Below are 21019 nucleotides of genomic sequence, written 5' to 3' on the forward strand. Positions count from 1 at the left end.
TGTGGCTGTTGTTCAACAGAAACAGATAGTTTTTGCTTAATCCGATTGCATTAAATCAGCTGGGAAAAGCTTGCTTCCTCAACCTAAACATATTAGTTTGTCTCAAACTACAACCATTTTATTATTTCATACCTGCTGCCTGGAGAACATCTTTACTTAGATACAAGAAACACATGAGGATACGCTTAATGGTTTGCTCATGAACCGGGCCAGAACTGAGAGTCAATCACATCACAGCAGTTTTCATAATTTAATTAGATCAGAATGATTTGGATGGTGAAAACTCTTATTTCATAGCACTTGGTGTTGCTTACAGAATCACATTTTTCAAACATGTAGTGCTTAACTTTATTGCCAAACATGATTTATGTAAAAAATAATAGTGTTATTCTCTCAGAAGACCAGAAATGTATTGTTAGAAGGCTACAAAGAATATAATTTGGGGTCCCTGTATCAAATGAGTCAGGTTTCAGTCTTGCGGCAGCCAGATCTTAAACATCTAGTTGGAATAAAGGCCCATGGATCTCCATGGAATTTGCTTCCAAATAAATGTTTAGGATCATGGTATGAAAACAGTGGAATAAAATATTGCACTGTTAGTTTGTAGAAGGACAGGGGAAGTACAATGGAGAAAAACAGGGCCCAGTCCTGCCAATTTTTATTCTAAAGCAGCAGCCCCCTAAAAAGTAGATAATGCGAGAGAGAAAAATTCAATATCTAGCTAATGATCCATTTTATGTTGTCACTAAACTGACTTCAGACCTATATATGTTACATATAGAGTAGTGTTGAACTGTAAGGCTATGATATTAATTCATATTAGAATTAACCTTATACAAGCTTCTAGTTTTAGTTTAACCCAATTCATTACAACCACAGGCTGTGGACCTTGTAACATCTAAGGTGGCGTCTCAAGTGCAGCGAAAAATCACAGGTCACCTTATTCTCCTGGAAAAAGAGGGGTGTGGAATGCTTTCAGTTCATTTCTAAAGGCTAGGGTGGGTTCCCTAACCCCCACCGTAACGCTTCTGTTCCCGGCGCTGCATTTAGTCAGTAGGTGTTTCGGCTTCTGCCGGGCCCCTGATCAGCCTTCGGATTCCCCTTTTGCCTGCGGGTCCTTTCGGCTTAGCAAAACTCTGCTTGTGTGCATGTTGCTTGGGATGAACTTCTTCATAAAGGAAGTCGGCAGTTAACTCTTCCCCATCGCCGATTTCAATCTAAGTGATTTGGAGAAGAAGCAGAAGGATAAATGCGAAGGATTTGGTTCCTGCACTGCCGACAGTTTCATACGCCTTATGACTCTCATCCAAAGAAACACATGAGAGTCGCCATCAGTGTAACATCTTTGCATGGCTGAGTGTTTTATGAAGAATGGTTGCTTTTTCCAGACTATTTAAAGAAATATTATAGTATGATGAACGGGCAAGCAGGATTTGAGCTATGAGCAACCAAAGTACTTAGATTATAATCCAGTGGTACCTCGGGTTACATACGCTTCAGGTTACATACGTTTCAGGTTACAGACTCTGCTAATCCAGAAATAGTGCTTCAGGTTAAGAACTTTGCTTCAGGATGAGAACAGAAATCGTGCTCCGGCAGCGCAGCTGCCGGAGGAGGCCCCATTAGCTAAAGTGGTGCTTCAGGTTAACAAAGGACCTCCGGAGCGAATTAAGTACTTAACCTGAGGTACCACTGTATTATGGTTATTATTTGATAGATAGAAGATAGGGTGCAGCAGAAGTAGAGAAACAACAACTCCGTGGGAAGTCAACAAAAATGAGAGAAAATACAAATGTGTGTTTTTTCACTGTATATGTTTAAAATGTTGAAATTTAATAAAATATAATCAATTTTTTTTCCTGCATGGCTATAAAGCACCACGCACTCTGATGGCGCTGTATGAAATAGCATGCAGAACCATCTATTGGTGGATCAGAGTTAACTAGTGGTTACTTTATATTGGTTAAACTTGGCTAACAGAGAATAGAAAGAATAATATTAAAAAATATGCAGTCCAATCCTCTGCAGGATTAGGTACACCTAAGCCTAATGAAACCAATGGACATAGGTGCACCTAGTTATCCATAGGAAAAATGGATCGCCTTGCATCATAGTGATGGCAGCTCACTGGCAGCTGAGCAGGCCCAGCCTGCTGGTGAAATGGTATGCCAAAAATGGGGGAACCCAAGATTTGGCAGGCCATCCAAATTTGCGTTCCAAACCCCTGCACTTCTTTACATGCACAGTCTTTTTGCAACAGCGCTCAGCACTGTCTGTACCATCCATCTCTCAGGTAAAAATAAATGAGAAGAACAAGCATACATCTGTGGAATGGCGCAGCACAAAAATTACGCAACCCCCCTTACCTTTCTGATGATCTGCATCCACAGTTGTCTTTCTACAATTTCTAGTAGAGGACTCTTGCAGCTAGAGTAGAGCATCCGTTCTCGTATACTGCACATATAGCCCGGCATGGAGTAGATAAAAACTGCAGAATGTTTCAAGTGGTGAGAGATTATTCCAAATATAATGCTTTAATAAGACGTGTTGCAAAGGTTGAATGATTAAGCACTTCCTTTCTAAGACTGGAAGACCATATATACATACATACATATATATATATATATACACACACACAGAGAGAGAGAGAGAGAGAGGTACCTTGGGTTACATACGCTTCAGGTTACAGACTCTGCTAACCCAGAAATACTACCTCGGGTTAAGAACTTTGCTTCAGGATGAGAACAGAAATTGTGCAGCGGCATGGCAGCAGCAGGAGGCCCCATTAGCTAAAGTGGTGCTTCAGCTTAAGAACAGCTTCAGGTAAAGAACGGACCTCCAGAACAAACTAAGTAGGTAACACTGTGTGGGGGGGGGGATACTAAGCCAGAAAAAACCCCTAAATCAATCCTGCTGCTATTAAGACCTAATCAAGTTCATACGCAGAAATACCTGCATACCTATTGATTCCAAGTAGTCTCCTTCGTGGGAATGTTTGTAGAGGAAAAAATGGTACCGCGCCGAGTCCTTCGGAATTCTTTTCGGCAAGTCCTTCAGCTCCGTTGGGAGTGTACTAGCCAATTCGATCGTTTCATTTTTCATATCAATTTGCTGTTAGCACACATAATATTGGTTGGAATTAAGACACGTAGCAAAAGCCGTTCTGATTCAAGCAAAATACCACTAGAGCAGGAGTGGGGGAAATCTTGTGGGCCGATCTTGGTCCAACAATTCTCTGAAGCAACCCACCTACTCCTTCACTGAAAGAATAGGGGGGGGGGATGCTTCAAATAGCACTTTTGGAATCCACAGCTAGGCAGTATTCTACCCCTCGCTTCAGCAGATGAGAAGGGAGAGCTTTATTGCACAGCTGAACTCAGCACTAAGCAGGATTGCCCACCTTCCCCCTCCCAATCAGCTGATGAAAAGAGAGGCTGAACCTGCTTGGTGTGGATGTTTACAAGTGACAGCAATACAGTGGTACCTCAGGTTAAATACGCTACAGGTTACAGACTCCGCTAACCCAGAAATAGTGCTTCAGGTTAAGAACTTTGCTTCAGGATGAGAACAGAAATCATGCTCCGGCGGCGCAGCAGCAGCAGCAGGAGGCCCCATTAGCTAAAGTGGTGCTTCAGGTTAAGAACAGTTTCAGGTTAAGTATGGACCTCTGGAACGAATTAAGTACTTAACCTGAGGTACCACTGCAGTGGGGCTTCTCTGCTTTACTGCTTTTGCTTTCAAAATGCAGCTTTTTCTCTCACCCCTGTCACACGGTGCGGAGGAGAGAAATAAAACTACATTTTGCATGGAAAAGCAGCAAAATGGAAGAGCCCCGCTCCCCACTGTCACTTGCAAACTCCAGCCTTGTTTCCCCTCCCCCTCCATTTCCAGGGGAGGGAGGAGAGAAGCAATTTGCTAGTCCGATGCTCAGATCTTCCCAAAGTGCCAGCATTGAGTTGACAATAGGTCTCACGATGTGATTCCGAAGCGGGAATCCCACAAAGAGGAATTGTGGCAGGTGGGCAGCCCCGCCCACCTGTCAATCATGTGATGGCAAAATGACACTCACTGGCGAAATTTGATCCTGATAAGGATCTGGCCCATTGAGGCAAACTGTTCACCACCCAGACTTGTAATAAGAAATCCGGCTTGTAATAAGATGTGGAATTTTAAAAAACAGAGTCCCTTTTCTATTTCCACAAACAACAATGAGAAAACTACGCTCGTAACGTTCAGGATTACCTTCAAAGGATGAAACTGCTTACTCACCAATTGCACATAGTTAAGCTGCTTGTTTTTCAGTTTTTCCAGTGCCTGAAGGGCTTCTTTAGCTATAGGGAATGCTACACCTTGAAGAGTCTGGTGCTTAGTGTCAACACTGACGTCAGTTTGTACCTGAAAAGAAAAACAAGAGAGCAAAGCAGCTTGAAAAAGGTGACAGCTTAGAGAATCCTGTTTGTGCTCCACACAAAGTAGAGCCATTTGGAAAATTCATATGCAAAAGAGGAGGAGGATCCTCGTGGTAGAATTTCAAATCTTGAACTTTAAACTGTTCCGTACTCAACAAAACCTTTATTTCTTAATGAGTCTTTAAGAGGGTTTTCTTCACAAAAAGGAAACGGCAGCGTGCCAAATAGGGCTCACACAGGAGAGTGGAAAGTTTGTCTCTCTTTCTGTGTGAGAGTCAGACAGAAAAATAGGGGATTTGTTTCAATGCAAATAATTTATGTGGAATAATAAGTGGATGGGCTGGTAGACACCAGAAAAAACATTTTTTAAAAAAACTTTTGGAGGAGAGATTTCAGGGCTACTGTAAGATCCTCATTTTGCTTTCTTCACCAACTAAACGAATGTATGCAGGAGATAGTGTGGCAAATTTTAATTCCTGAAATTAGTGCTCGTGGCTACTGTTTTATAGCGGGTCTTGGAAGAAATTCTTCCCCTCAAAGCATAAACAGTCACAGATATTCAAAACCAAACCTGGGAGATTCATTATTTGTGCTGATGTTTATGCACAAGGTAATTAGGACGAGAAGCAGCCCCCACCCACCCTGGTAGGCTCTCGGAAGCTATTTCACAATTTGGCCTACTTCTGTCTTTCCTTCAGCCTTGTAGAAATGCCTGGCTCCCAAGCCTAAGTGCAATACCTCGTTAATCTTGATCTGTCGAAGTTCTTCTTCGGCTGCGGTCAGAGGGGCAGGCGAGGACTGAGTTACCAAGTACTTTCGGTAACCGTTCAGCGAAACATCTTCCTGCGAACACAAAAAACCCAGCCGTTTCCCCCAAGTTTCCAAATTCTCCTCTGAAGCTTCCCAACTTGGGATCTTCTGACTATAAGAACAGCTTTATGACAGTGCTATGTGGGCCTTTTGGCTCCCGTGTTAAGAATGTGGGATAAACCTGCTGGATTAGACCAAGGACCCACTGAGTGCAACAGTTACTCCCTTACCTTTCTCGCCCTGATCTGGCCACAGTGATCCATGCGACGGTCACCTCCAGGCTTGATTATTGTAACTCACTGTACGTGGGGCTGCCCTTGAAGCTGACCCAGAAACTCCAGGGGATGCAGAATGCCGTGACGAGACTCCTTATGGGGTCCTCGCCATGGGATCACATTCATCCAGTGCTTTACCAGCTGCACTGGCTCCCGGTGGAGTACAGGGTCAGGTTCAAGGTGCTGGTTTTGACCTTTAAAGCCCTATGCGGCCTAGGACCCTTGTACCTATGGGACCGCCTCTCCTGGTGTGCCCCACAGAGGACTTTAAGGTCCAAAAATAACAACACTTTGCAGGTCCTGAGCCTCAAGGAGGTTAGATTGGTTTCAACTAAGGCCAGGGCCTTTTCAGCACAGGCCCTGACTTGGTGGAATGCTCTGTCACAAGACACCAGGGCCCTGTGGGATTTGACATCTTTCTGCAGGGCCTTCAAGACGGAGCTGTTCCGCCTGGCCTTCAGCTTGGTCTCACTCTGACCCCTTGTATGGGATTTGGTATATACATTTTCCCTTGCCTTTTTTACTGGCCCATGTAGGACCATCATGGATAGCTGGCTCGGGTGAATATCTGATGTTTCCTCCCTTTATGGTCTTGATTTATGGGCTACTACTAAAATGAGGCTACATTTTAAGATGTGTTTTAAGCCGTATTTTAATTAACTGGGGTTTTTTTCCTATTACGTTTTATTGGAATTTATATTCGGTGTTAGCCGCCCTAAGCCCAGCCCTGGCCAGAGAGGGTGGGGTATAAATTTATTCTTATTCTTATTCTATCATCATCCTGTTTTCACAGTGGGCAACCAGATACCCGCAGGAAGCTTAAAGGCTGGACCTGAGTGGAGCAGCATTTTGCCCACCTGCGGTTCCCAGAAACTGGCATTCCGACACATAATGCATCTGACCGTGGAGGCAGAACATAGTCATCATGGCTATTGATAACTTTGATCTCCATGAATTTATCTAATGCTCTTTTAAAGCTATCCTGTGGTGAACATAGGAGTGGCACTGTTACGGTGAGGTCCCAACACAACAGACTATTTTCCTGATGTCCATGCATGCAGCACAGACATCTGTAAGGAGGAGGCTTTGGTGCAACCAGCTGTATGTACAGCTAGAGATGCAAAGACCCCTTCCTGATGGACGTCCATGCTGCACACACCGATAGCTCAGTTGGCTAGAGCATGGTGCTGATAACGCCAAGGTTGCAGGTTCAATCCCAGTATGGGGCAGCTGCATATTCCTGCATCGCAGTGGGTTGGACTGGATGATCCTCAGGGTCCCCTCCAATGCTACAATTCTATGATCTATGTCAGGAGGGCGCATGATGCTGAGAGCAGAGTTCTGCAGCACAGCCCTGCTTCTTACTCCCTTGTTAAACCAACAAGGGGCCTATAACGCCTGCACAGGACTTAGTGGACTTCAGTTGCCACATAGAAATGGAAGAGATGTTGCTTCCAAGGTGTTGCTCAGAAGCAAATCCCTCTGCAGAATACGCACCTTGTTGGTTCCAAACACTTCGTCTTTAATATGCCCACCTCCGAATTCTTTCTTCAGGGTTGCCCGGGTAGCTGCATACAACATTTTCTGACGAACCTGCCAAGAGAAGATTGAGTTTTTGCCTTGGAAGCCAGATAAATGGATGTTACAGACAAAAGTGACTCCTCAAAGGCCTAAAACCATTGGGCCTTGCTTTCTGCTATGACAAGCTACAGCCACAGCTCATGTAGATTCAATCCCTGGCATCTCCAGGTATAGCTGGGACTGCTCCACCTGAAACCCTGAAGAACTACTGCCTGCCAGTGCACTGCAGACACAGCTAAGTTGGCTCTGGGTAAAACCCAGTGAACCTTCACCAACAAGCTCAGTTCACCATTTGTGACCGAAGTACTGGCCATCTTACTGCTCGTAAAAACTCTATGAGCACCGAACCCTGTATCACTGGAGGAACTAAACAGCAAATGTTACCAGCTTCATCCCCTAAATGTATTTGTTGTGCTTTAAGATCTCATTCCTTCAACCACTAGCCCAATACAGCAGCCCCACATAGTGGCATAGAAGAAGTCATGCTAATGATGATGATGATGATGATGATGATGATGATGATGATGTATTATTTATACCCTACCCATCTGGCTGGGCTTCCCCAGCCACTCTGGGCGGCTTCCAACAAAATATTAAAATACAGTAATGCATCAAACATTAAAAGCTTCCCTAAACAGGGCTGCCTTCAGATGTCTTCTAAAAGTCTGATAGTTGTTGTTCTCTTTGACATTTGGTGGGAGGGTGTTCCACAGGTTTGGTGCCACTACCGAGAAGGCCCTCTGCCTGGTTCCCTGTAGCTTGGTACCGGGATGTTATTCCACTGCAAGAGTTGCGGCTGCTACAATCACGTTCAAGGGATCAACTGTGTTCTCCAACCTAATTGGTTGTCTCTTAACCAGGACTCGTAAGTCTGGCTTCATCCATATGGTTAAAGTATTTCCATACTGCCCACAGCCATGTGAGAGAGCACTATGGAGCTACGTGTGTGTGTAGGGGAAGGAGAGGCTCAAACACTTGTTGTGAGAGCAAATAACTGTTACAGATGTTGCCAGGCTACAACTCTCATCATCTCTAACCATTTATCATACTGGCTGGGGCTGATGGGAGATGGAAGTCTAACAATATCTGGAGGGGCACACATTGCCCAGCTCTGTATTAATATAATATAGTCGTACTTTGGAAGTTGAACAGAATCTGTTCCGGAAGTCCATTCAACTTCAATGTTTGAAAACCAAATTGCGGCTTCTGATTGGCTGCAGGAAGTTCCTGCAGCTAATCAGAAGCTGCGGAAGCCCCGTCAGACATTCGGCTTCCAAAAATAGTTCACAAACCAGAACAGTCATTTCCAGGTTTGCGACGTTCAGGAGCCGATTTGTTTGCAAACCAAGGTACGGCTGTACAGAGTTTGGTCAACGTTGCTGGATGACCTTTGATACCAGTTGGGTTTTTTAAGTTGCCCACCCCTGGGTTAAAAGGAAATCAATAGTTTGCTTAAAAACAAAACAAAAAACCAGTCAATCATGGCTTGGAAGTTCAACTTGTGTTTAAAAGTCACTTGATATTTCATTCCATTACTTACAGGAGAATGGTCTGGTGACCATGCAATAAAGATCCACTCATATCCTTGGGCATTTTGAGAATCTAATCTATAAAGAATATAACATGGCTGCTTTTCTTCAAGGAGTGGGAGAACAAAGGAATCATAATCGGCTTCCCAGGATCCAACAGCTTGTCTTGCTGATCCCACAGTCAGCTGTTCTGTGAAGATAGAGTTGGTACATGGCAGGCAAAAACTGATACTGTACTTTGTTTTGAAATCTGCTGAATGTACACTAAGTCAATGCTTAAGTACAAGAGGGTAAAGAAGTAGTACAAAGAGTAATTCACTCGATTAACAGAATGGTAGGAAGCCAGAAGTTTAATCTTTTCATAAAAAATTACTCTGGAATGTTAGGTGTCTAAAGACAGAAGGCCAAGATTGTATATTTCTCTAATACATATGAATATTCATCATTTTTTTAAAAAGGGATATTTGAAATGCAATTTTGCATTTAGAAATTGAGAACTGATACAAGGGATTGAAGAAGAAATCGAGCATTTATCCTTGGAGATATATTATAAAACTTTTAAAAATAATTACAATAATCATAATCATGGAAGCACTTTAAATTCTGAACCAGGGTTACCCATCAAAGAAACAAACTTCAGATTGACAGCTGAGGAAAACACAGGCCTATAAGGTCTCAATAATATTTTAAATTGCATTTTAACCTGTATTTTAAATTGGTTGTTTTTTTTCCTATTATGTTTTTACTGTAATCTTACTGGTGTTAGCTGCCGTGAGCCCGGCTCTGGCCGGGGAGGGTGGGGTATAAATGAAATTTCTTCTTATTATTATTAATATGGCTATAGATTATTTATTATGTGGTATTGACCTGAGCAGTTCTGCAGAATTTCAGGTAGGGCTCTTTCCCAGCCTTGGACCTAGAGATATTGGGGGGGCAGGCCTGAACCTGAGATCTTATTCATGCAGAGCAGATGACTACCACTAAGCTACAGACCCTCCTCTTTCAGGTAAGAGGAGTAAGTGGTCCTTAATTAAGGTGGTCCTTAATTTCAGTGGATCTACTCTGAGTAGAACTTGCACTGGATACAACCCAAAGCAACCAGTATACCGGGAGATATTGGTCAATGCTGGTTTTCCTTGACTCTGATGGGAAGATCCTACTAGAGAACAATGAATCTTACGTGAACCATTGTAAAAAAGTACTCTAAGCCTGAAGTCCGATGCTCGCTTACTTTGGAGTAAGCCGTACTGAACGCAGGGGGAATTGCTTCCGAGTAGACATGTATTGGTTTACACTGTTAATTATGTTTATGATTTTATTTAACCACAAAATTAATATTAAGGTGGCGAACATTTAAGCAAATCTTATTGACAAGCAGCCCTTGGTTCAAGAAATGGTATATTCAAGATGGGAAGCGATGCTTCTTTGTAAATGAAACTTTGTAAATGAAAACCAAAGGTTAAGAAAGCAACCACTTACCATTTTCAATAACTATTTTCAAAAACCTGTATTGTCCGTTTCTGGCTCTAGCAAAGGTTTCTTGGACTTCGCCGCTAGCTGCAAAAATATAAAAGGAAAGAAGATTGACCCCATTCACTTTGTACAAAATGGTACAATAGAGCACAGCTGAACATTACGAAATGTTAAAGTAAGGGCTTCAGCTATATTACTCTTTTTTTGGCAAACGTTTGAAAGGAAATGCTCTCAGCTGTTCTATGTACCTTTACAGGCATCAGCAGAAGAGTGGGTTATCATAAATATTGACTTTTTTCTCGAGATATGGAGATCTCTTAGATATGGAGATCTCTTAGGAGATCTCTTGAAGTGTAAAGTGGTATACAAGTCAAAGAAATGTGGACTTCATTAGGTGTACATCAAGATAGTGGTTCAGGCAAGGAATTGTGCCACCTAAATTCGCTTTGGTGTTACTAAATTTCTTTTGCTGCCATGCAACAAAGTTACATTGTTTCATATGATGTTACTCTCAGCCTAAAGCTTTAACCACAATATCTGATGTGTTTGGATTTTTTTTTGGCCTATTTTTTGTGTGCGTATTGGCTGTGGACACTGGTAAATCTACAATCCACAGAAGATTGGTGACAGGTGAATGCTTTCTATCAAACAGACAAATCAACAAAGGTCACAAGGGGACCTGCACAAATATGAGCAATTTTTACCGATATCCCCAGGATGGTTTTGTGACAGAGATCCCTGCAAGTAAACTAACTTTCCTGATGAAAAGCTCCATGTAATTAAAAGGTTGCATTTATTTTTAACACCAAGTGGTTTAACCAATAAAATATATTGTTCATTTTTAAAAATAAGCATCCTTTTGATCAACAAACTAAGCGGTATCTGCCTTAAAGTGTTCATCTGAACTTCAAACAATGCAACATTATACTTACAGTACAATCCTTTGCATGCTTACTCAGAAGTAAACCCCACTATCTACTATTCTCTAGTGTGCTGTGGATTGTGTCTAGGTAAGCAAGCACAGAATTGCAGCTGACAAACCCTATCTTAACCATGTCTATTCAGAAGTAAATTCCCAGGTAAATAGGGTTAGGATTACAGTCTCAATTACTGATGCCACAACCCATCACTTCAAATTTCCTAGGGATATATATATATATATATATATATATATATATATAGTGCCTTTAACTGCCCAGCTATGACAATCAATAGATGAGTCATGCATAGCAACGTAAAAACATTTTCCTACAGGAACTAACATACAAAAAGAGTCACGTGAATGTTACTGAGATACAACCACTGTAAATTGATCTTTTGCCTCCTTAGGCTAAGGAAAGCAAAAGCACTGAATTGTGTCAGCTCCACAAAGCCACTTTGAGCATGGATAAGTCCTCCCCTTTTGAATGTTTTGAGGGAAATTCTAAGAAGCGAAGGAATTTTTCAGAAGACCCATTAAAAACCATGCCTAATCCTAATCACGCAGCCCAAATGACACATCTTAATCTGAACACCGATACACAATAGCCTTTCAAAAGATGCAACTAGTCTCTTTTGCACGTTTATACGGCAGTAATTTTCCCTGGCACTACTTAATTTTCCTATCTAAAAAAGGAGCAATTTAACTGGCAAAGCTTCTCTCCACGCTGCAGCAAGACAATACCCAGCAATTAATAACCAGCAGTTGCTGAATTTTTCTGCCTGTGCATCCAAACTCCACCTCACCCAGCTATGCTTTGATCTCACCACACCACCTGGGAACTCCCTGATCCTGTTAGGAATTACGGGATTTCAAGGGGATTTGCAACAGGCTCCTCTTAGGGGGAAGTTAAGTCCCACAGTGGGTTTTCCTTCCAGTTTGACGCATGCATATACTGTACGCTGGACCAGGCTGTGATATATTCCTATACTGTATATGGTATTCTGGAGCGCAAAGCAAGCAGGAGAGAGTTGAAGAACTTTGCAGCACCGTCGCTCCTCGCTTTGCAGCGCAGGCTCTTGCAACGCCAGTCGCCAAGTCTGCGTGCAGGTGCAGGTCGAAGGAGGCCGGCGGCAGCCTGCTCCGCCCCTCGGGCTTTAACGGGAAGAGGACATCTGCTCACGTCGCCCGCGCGCCCTCGCCCCAGCATCGCCCCGGGGGCAACCGAGCACGTTGCACTGGGCAAAAACTCCGCTTTGCAGGATGGCTTGTGTGTGTGTGTGTGTGTTTTGACTTGTGATTTTTTAGCTCAAGAGGCCGCCTTAGATTCGGATCAAACTATCAGACTCAGTCGCCCGGACCTTGGACTTGAGTCCGCAGCAAACAAGCAATTAGAAAAAACTAAGGTGCACCAGGGATGCCAACTTAAATCTGATAAATTGGGTGGGCTGCGTAATACATCACAAGACGCGGCGTATTTGAATGGCAATGCCCATCCACTTATGGGGGAGGGCAGTCCCTTCAAATATTTTATGGGGGCGGGCAAAGCAACACCGGCCCCAGGAGTTGCTCCCATGCGGTATCTTAAAAGAGGGAGCGTGTGCATGCACAAGCCGGGGCTCAAATTTGACCGTCTGAAATCCACACCCACTGACTTGGACCCTCTTCCCCTAGTGGGTGGGTGGAGGGTGAATCACGGCTGTGGCTCAGTCTGTAGTCTAAGGGTCGCGGGTTCGAATCCCACGTTGGGTAGGAATCCCGCAGTGCTGGGGGTTGGGCTAGATGACCCTCGGGACCTCTTGCCGCACTACAATTCTGGAGACGGTGAAAGGCACTCTGCGCGCGCTCAGAGGCTGAGCCGCCGCCGCCCTTCCCCTTTCGGAACCGGCTTTAGGATGCCATGAAGTTGAGGGTGGAAAGGGAGAACCGGCTCCTTCCAAGTTACTTTTGCATTCAGAGGCCGGAAGTTTGGCCCGATCTCCGTGCAGGGCAGAGAGAGGGGGGGGAGGCGGGGAGCCATTCATTGGGAAGGATCCAGCGCCAAGGGAGGGGCGCCGGGGGAAGCCGCGGGTGCTGCTGCCCGAGAAGGGGGTCGGTACCTTGGATGCCGGTCTGGTGGGACATGACGCCGAGCAGCCGCCGCCGGGAACCGCCGCCTCTCGGGCCGGGGGCAAAGGCAGGAGGCGGCGCCGGGGAAAGAGAGCCAGCAGACCGGCCCGGGACGCGCACGTGACGCGCCGCCGCCACTCAGCGCCCAGCTCGCCTGGGCCCCGACGGAGGCTCCTTCCGGCGAGGCGGCAGCGCCGGGACTCGGGCTGGAGGCGCCGGGGAAGCGGTGGAGTCGCCGCCGCCATGTGCTCTTCCTGCGCCCCGGAGCGGCTGGAAAGGAGCCCCATCCATGGAAACCGGCAGCCCCCGGTCCCTGTGCAAGTTGCACCGCCAGCTGACGTATAGAAACCCACGTCGGATGTCTAGATTTTGGCGGATTTCCCTAAAAGTAGCTCGAAAACTTTAGATTTTGCATTAAAAAGCTCCACAACTTTGCCCCCGCCCCATTCACTTTTTGAATTATGGCAACCCTAGCTCCTCCAACTTTTCTCCGATGAAAATAGGCACGTTCTTTTCCATCACCAGTTCTTTTCCATAATAATCATCACCAGTGGGGGTTTTGTTGTTTGAAATAGGTGGAGAAACTCACCACGAAGTTTGTTTGTTGCGGACCAGTCACAGTGCCGCCATCTCCCCCCCCCCAACTAAATGTAAAATGTGATTAATAAACTCAAGCAGACAATCATCACCATCATTTTATTTGTATGCCGCCTTTCCACAGTTAAAAACCATGCTCAAGGCGGCTTACAACATGACAAGATTACAAAAATCATAATAAATAAACCACATCAAAAAAAATACACAACCAAATGGAAAACAATTTCCACATTAAAACTAAGAATACAGCATTAATATCACAGTTTAAAACGACATAGGTAAAAAATAACAGCAATTTGAAAAAACAAAAAAGGAGCCCTCTCTGCCCAGCAGCAAAGGCAGCAGTCCTTTATGGAGCCTGTCAGGCCCCACCCTGGGCCAGGTGGTGAGTGGCAGGACTGCGGCCCTCAGGCGCTGGCAGGGGAGTCCTGGGTTAGGAATGACCACGACTTTAATGATTACAGATATAGGTGATTTTTTGGGCTCAAGCATTGGGTGTATATCCATGCCAGCCCCCCATGACAAAAAACTTATTATTATTTTAAAAAGAGTTCCTGCTACAACAACAACAAACAACAACAACTAATAATAATAAGAATAAATTATAATTTTACTCTGTCCATCTGACTGGGTTGCCTCAGCCACTCTGGGCAGCTTTCAACATATATACAACATAATAAAATATTACACATTCAGAAACTGCCCTACACAGGGCTGCCTTCAGGTGTCTTCTAATAGTTGCATAGTTACTGATCTCCTTGGTTCAGGCATCGCATAACTCCATATCCTCCAACATTTCTCTGATGAAAATGGACGTCCTAAGGAAAAGTGGGACATTCCAGGATCAAATCAGAACTGAGATGCCTTCTGTAAGTCCAGGATTGTCCCTGGAAAATAGGGACACTTGGAGGGTCTGCTTTTGTACAGGAGGCTAGTTTCTCCACAGCAGTGGTACTCAAGCTTTTTTCTCTGGCCCACACTGTAAAAATAACAATTTCCTCGTGCCACACTGAATTTTTTTATTGGTGAGAAATGCATTGGAAAACAAAAAGAAACAACTCCAAGCAGTGCTTGATTTATAACATAGAACAAGATAACTTTATAATATGATCACGGGGCAACCAGAAAGTGTAAAACAATGCAACTACATAAGAACTTGAATGATTCCCAAAATATAATAATAAACAAGCCTCTTACATATGTACCTTAAGTATGTACTGTATATACAAACTCAGTGAGAGTCGTGAGCTTGCTTTTGATGGATCCAGCCAGCAGCCCATCTAGTCTAGCATCCTGCTTTTGCAGTGGCCAGGCAGAAGATTCCAACTAAAGGACTAAACAGAGTACTATAGGACCACACTTGGCTGAGATTCCCCACCGTTGCTCTACAGATTTACCCAGAAGTAAGCCCTGTTGAACTCAATGGGACTTACCCCCTGGTAAGTGTTTGGTATAGGATTGCAGGGGCTTTTTGTTTTTGCCAGTCCACAATCGTTTTAAGTCACTTACTAGGAGTAAGACATATTTATTTCAACGTGATTCAAAATGCTCTTCTACTGGCTTTTCTGTGTTGCTGTTTCTCATGTCAAATTTGTGTTCTTTTATTCATTTGCATGCAGAACGGCCTGTTTGCCTTGTGGCGCATTGTTGGCTGGTTGCATTGGAAATGAGCAGGCAAATGAACTCCTGAGCATGTGGGTGAGGACATTAGGTCCTGCTCAGCCTCCCAGGACACTTTGTAACTGACCTGAAGGTGGCCATCCATTGAACAAAACTTTACAGGAAGATTGCAATGCGAATCCACTGAATTCCAATGCATCACGAGGTTCAGTACTTCCCCTTGTAACTTGAATTGGCAGAATCCAGCTTTATCATACCCCCAGAGCAATCCAATTCTACCTTGTGTTGTGAGTGTGTGGAATTAGATTGAGGTGTCCCTCTGCCCAGCTGTGCTAGCTAAACTGGCTTCTTCCTGGCACAGAGCATCCTCTTCTGACTTCTGAAGGGATGCCCACTGGCAACAGCTGGCAGAAGACCCTGAAACAGGATATTTTGGAGGCAGGGAGTGGCTAAGCTGATCCAGAATCTGATCTGGGTCCAGCCATGGTGCATTGTAAAGCCTCACTGGTCCTACCAGTCAGTGGCCAAGACATTATCTCCTACATGTTCAGCTTACCAGTGTCAGAATGGGTGTGAACAGTCACTGTTAATAAAGCAATAATCTGTGCCTGTACTTCTTTGCATTACCTTTCCTTCTGACCTTATTGTATGCAATCCCCACCCCAAACCATATATATATTCACCTGCAGTTCAGGATCACACCTCAAGCACCGGATGAAGTGCCCACGAAAGCTGTGCTATAAGAAACAGATTTGTCTTTAAGGTACCAGGCTACTCTTTGTTGATTTTGCTGCAAGAGGCTAACACAGCTACCTCTCTGGAAATTAAAGCTCACCATTAAAACATCTCCATTTCTATTTGGTGCCTAGGAGCCATCAAGCTACAAAGTGGATAAAGGTAGTTTCACAGAAAAGATGCCCCACTACTAAGAAAGCTGTTTAGTCACCTGTCTCACCCGTAAAGTTACGGAGAGGTGTGCAGAGGCAGAATAATAATTTAGTAACTAGGCTGGTTGATGTAAGAGCAGGTGGCATTTCACCTCATCAGAGTTTGTTTTGAGGTGATGGTTTGGAAAATCCACTGCACTACCTATTTCCTGATGGAACTCCACAATGCTGCCCTGTTGAAAATGGAAAATCAGGGCCTAAGACATGTTCTGACTTGTCCATTGATTTCAAGAAGTCTATTCTGTGTATGACTTGGATGCCATCCCACAGTCCTTCAGGAGGACTACTCAGCTGTGACAGTGTTTGCTCATCTGTTCAAGTGCCAGCAGAATCAACTTTGTTGCCCGAGGCAAAGGGAAGCAGTAGTATTCCAGCTGTCTTAGGCTTGTAAAGGTTGAGTATCACATCTTTATTAACCTTATTTTCATGATTATAGGGGTCAGCCCAACAGTTTTGCTCTTTCAACTCTGGATCCTGGAAGCACGCACTTAATCCATAAAACCACATATTTATTACAGTGACTGAGATTCCTAGCCAAAACCTCATGTATACAAAGGTTTTGCCCCATAGAAGAGAGCAGCGGCTGACTAAATGTCTCAGAAGGAGTACTATATCCCATGTGGAAGCACATTAAAGGACCGGCCTCTGGTAATCAGCTCCTGCCTAATCTCTAGAAGGATCTACAATGGGGGGGGTGCCCAATGACAACTTCAGGTAATGGTCAGGCTTATGTGGAGATGCCTAGGTTCAGGTGTGCAGGACCTAAGCTGCTTACAGGGTTTTATAGGTCAACACAACCATGAAATTGTATCCAGAAACCAGTGAGGACAGTTAAGCCCCCTTATAAAATGCTCAATATAATTAGTCCTAGCTAATAATAATAATAATAATAATAATAATAATAATAATAATAATAATTTATAACCTGCCCATCTGGCTGGGTTTCCCCAGCCACTCTGGGTGGCTTCCATCAAAAGATTAAAATACAATAATTCATCAAATATTAAAAACTTCCCTGAACAGGCCTGCCTTCAGATGTCTTCTAAAAATCAGATTGTTGTTTATTTATTTGACATCTCATGGGAGGTCATTCCGCAGGGCGGGTGCCACTACTGAGAAGGCCCTCTGCCTGGTTCCCTGTAACTTCACTTCTCACAATGAGGGAACCACCAGAAGGCCCTTGGAGCTGGACCTCAGTGTCTGGGTCGAACAATGGGAGTGGAGATGCTGCTTCAGGTATACTGGGCAAGGAAGTCTTGCTGCTGTATTTTGAACAAGATGAAGACTTTTCAGAGACAGGCTAACGTCACAGTAACAAGGCATGGATCACTGTAGCACCGGCATCTTTTGCCAGGAGAGGACTAACCGGAGTTGGTGAAAGGTGTTTCTGGTCACAGATGCTGTTTTGCCATCACTTTCCAGGCCGTGTCTAACAGCACTCCCAAGTTGTGAAGCTGATCTTTGAGGCAGGGGATGGGGAACCCAATCGGGTTGGCTGGAACCTGGGTTCCCCTGTCTAAAGGGCACCACCCACTTGTCAATCATTATGATGCTCCATTGGGAACTCTGCAGTTCAGCCAATCCCAGTAGGCTTGCTCTTGTTGCTGGTGAGCTGAATGTTGGTGACCACAAGCCTCCCTTGCCCAGGGAGAATTGTGTGAGCACTTTAAGGCTCACAGTTGTTCACGGGCAGCTGCATCCCCACCTGCCCCACACCTGAGATATGATGTCAAGTGGTGAGGCAGGTGGTCATGATTTAGGGGATACAACCTCACAGGCAAATTGGACCATGACAGGACAAATTAAACTTCTGGGTCAGATGCTTAAGGGATGCTTAAGGGGCTACAGCAGCTGAATACCAACTTCTCTGTAAGCTGGCATTGGCGTCTTTATATTGTTTGGCCTGAGTTATTAGCCCAGTCTAGCTCATTACTGACTCAAGACACCTGTCAAGGGCATCGACCTGCAAATTTGGATTAGATGAAAAGGAGAAGGCTGGGTGTCCTCAGCATGCTGATGGTATATTTTCTGGATCTCTTATTAGTTGGGCTTTGGTGAGGATAAATAAAATGTCAAAGGTAACCTGTCATCACTTTTAAGGTGATCTAAATGTGATGTTTTTATTTCCATGTTGTCTTTGTCCAATGGAGTCCATTGGGGTTGGAGGAGACTCTTGAGAGTCCCATGGACTGCAAGAAGATCAAACCTATCCATTCTTAAGGAAATCAGCCCTAAGTGCTCACTGGAAGGACAGATCGTGAAGCTGAGGCTCCAGTACTTTGGCCACCTCATGAGAAGAGAAGACTCCCTGGAAAAGACCCTGATGTTGGGAAGGATGGAGGGCACAAGGAGAAGGGGACGACAGAGGATGAGATGGTTGGACAGTGTTCTCAAAGCTACCAGCATGAGTTTGACCAAACTGCGGGAGGCAGTGGAAGACAGGAGTGCTCTGGTCCATGGGGTCACAACGAGTCGGACATGACTAAACAACAAATGTGATGTTTACCTGTATTTGTCAGGCTTCAGGGAATCCGATCCGTCCACGGTGGCAGCCAAGAAGCAGATAAACAAGAAGAATGCTCACCAAGTAATTTATTCAATATTCACAGAGAGAGAAGAAGGAATGCAGTTGCTCCGAGTAAAGTCCCACCCCCTCCATCTCTTCTAGTCACCCCTGCACCAGCTACTCTGAGCTTTCTGCCTCTGAGCTCTCTGTTCTACTACTCTCAATGCTCGCCTGGTCCTGGGAGGTGGGGGGATGGTGGAGGTGGTCAGGAATGCTTTCCAAAGATACTGAGTCTGTCAGCTCTCTCTCCCCTGGTACTTCTTTCTGCTGTTCCTCTCCCAATATTCCCTAGCTTCTCCTCTCTGCAGCCTCTGAACTATGACCTTCTGCAAACCACTGTTCTAAATCTATACTGTCCTCCTGTTCTAGGGAAGGTTCAGGCGACAGGGGGTGGGGCAGCAGTTCTCACCATTCCTCCTCAGTCCAGCCTCTGACAGTATTTCACATTAAAAAACCCAACACAGATTTTTAATAGATTTTAATGCAAGGAGATATATATATATATATATATATATATATATATATATATATATATATATAACCTTGGCTAGCATTGACTGATAAAGTGGGTTACTTTGCTACTCCAGAAAACTGTGGCTTGTGAAGTGAATACATATCACGGACTTTTCCTTTCTGAATAGAACACGATGTCCTAAAGCTATTGTGCAGCAATTCGCTTTTCTCTTCTCTGTCCTGTAAATGACACCATAGTGGTACAGTTGAATTGACAAATTTAGAAGCTGGCGATAAAGCCAGGATGCAGGAATGAATAGAAGACTCTGCTCATGGTGTTAAATTACAACGTTGTTCAAGGCTGGGCGGAGAGCTGGTGCAGAATTCAGCAGCCAGGTTTCTCACCTGAGTTTGAGCATATAACACCAATCCTGACCCAACTGCACTGACTGCCAATTAGTATCTGGGCCCAATTCAGTGTGGAAAGTCTAAGCTATAGTTTATTCTAGAACTGAAAACAAAATTCTGAGCTCAGTGTACGCCTTTTGCAACAGCCTCTATTCCGTGGAGATCAGAGTTCTAGTAAGAGCCGGCCCTACTGTTGGGACAGATTGAGGCAGCTTTCTCTGATGGCAGATGCTGGAGCTACGGGGAGCAGCAGCAAGGTGAGATGAGGACACACTGTCATGTGCCACACAGTCTGCCTTGCATTCTTTAATAAGCTGTCCTGCTGCCTTTATGTACTGGAAGATGCTGCCTCATCAGCCATGTTAAATTAAGTAGGATATTGATTTGACAGTCCATTCATCTTCTGTACATGGAATGGGAAAGTGTGCCATTTTGTCCTTTACCATAGGCAGCAAAATATCTTCTGCCAGCCCTGTTTCTTGTGAAAATCATCAATCCCGGAAGTCCTGTCATAGCCAAGGTAGTTGATGCCTGCCTATAGTTGTTATACAGTAGTACCTCAGGTTAAGTACTTAATTCATTCTGGAGGTCCGTTCTTAACCTGAAACTGTTCTTAACCTGAAACACCACTTTAGCTAATGGGGCCTCCTGCTGCTGCGCCGCCGCTAAGCGATTTCTGTTCTCATCCTGAAGCAAAGTTCTTAACCCGAGGTACTATTTCTGGGTTAGTGAAGTCTGTAACCTGAAGCGTATGTAACCTGAAGCGTATGTAACCTGAGGTACCACTGTATATGTAAACCTTTTACCAGAGTATTGTCAGATTAGAAGAAACTGTTCTTTCTGGTAGAGATTTGGTATTTTGCTTAGCAAGCAATAACTTGGGTCTCCATTGGAGTCCTCAAAAACTTTCTTTTTTAATAATAAGAAAGAGCATGATTTCAGTGAAGCTTCCTAAAGCCCCAATCCTAACCCTATTTACTCAGAAGTCCTACTGAATTCAATTAGACTTAGTTCTACGAAAGTAGGTAGGGTTGCAGTAAAAGTTGCATAAATAGAAATTGAGATGGTTCGGCTGGCACACATAGCAAGAAGCATAGCCACTGAAAACAAGCAAACATAAAATATGTACCTCAAAGGGCAGATGCATTTTGTAGTGCCAGAGAACTCTTTTCCTTGAAGGCAAAGTCACGAAACCAATTACTGTGTCTTTATGGGACAAGCATAAGGAACCATTTCCATTATACAAACAAGGCAAGCATTGTATTGTATGGTACATCATAAACAAATGTGTGATGCGTGAATTTGTCCTAGTGGTGTGTCTCA

At 44.3% G+C, this 21019-nt stretch overlaps 1 protein-coding gene across 2 annotated transcripts; it reads right to left on the minus strand.

Annotated features, from left to right (window-relative positions):
- Window positions 1-236: 236 nt before the first annotated feature.
- TWF1 (twinfilin actin binding protein 1) lies at window positions 237-13227 on the minus strand. 2 transcript variants are annotated; one of them, XM_053405274.1, is made up of 9 exons: window positions 13096-13227; window positions 10084-10161; window positions 8616-8794; window positions 6992-7087; window positions 5148-5252; window positions 4270-4395; window positions 2961-3111; window positions 2367-2488; window positions 237-1217 (listed from the first exon to the last, which is right to left on the minus strand). In XM_053405274.1, the coding sequence occupies exons 1-9, from the start codon at window positions 13118-13120 to the stop codon at window positions 1047-1049; spliced, it is 1053 nt and encodes a 350-aa protein (XP_053261249.1). In that variant the 5' UTR covers window positions 13121-13227; the 3' UTR covers window positions 237-1046. The 2 variants fall into 2 exon arrangements, with proteins under 2 accessions (XP_053261249.1, XP_053261250.1); XM_053405275.1 differs by lacking the exon at window positions 13096-13227 and having other exon boundaries at window positions 8616-8789.
- Between the last annotated feature and the right edge of the window lie 7792 nt (window positions 13228-21019).

This window comes from Podarcis raffonei, chromosome 10 (assembly GCF_027172205.1).
Source record: "Podarcis raffonei isolate rPodRaf1 chromosome 10, rPodRaf1.pri, whole genome shotgun sequence".
NCBI classification, from domain to species: Eukaryota; Metazoa; Chordata; class Lepidosauria; order Squamata; family Lacertidae; genus Podarcis; species Podarcis raffonei.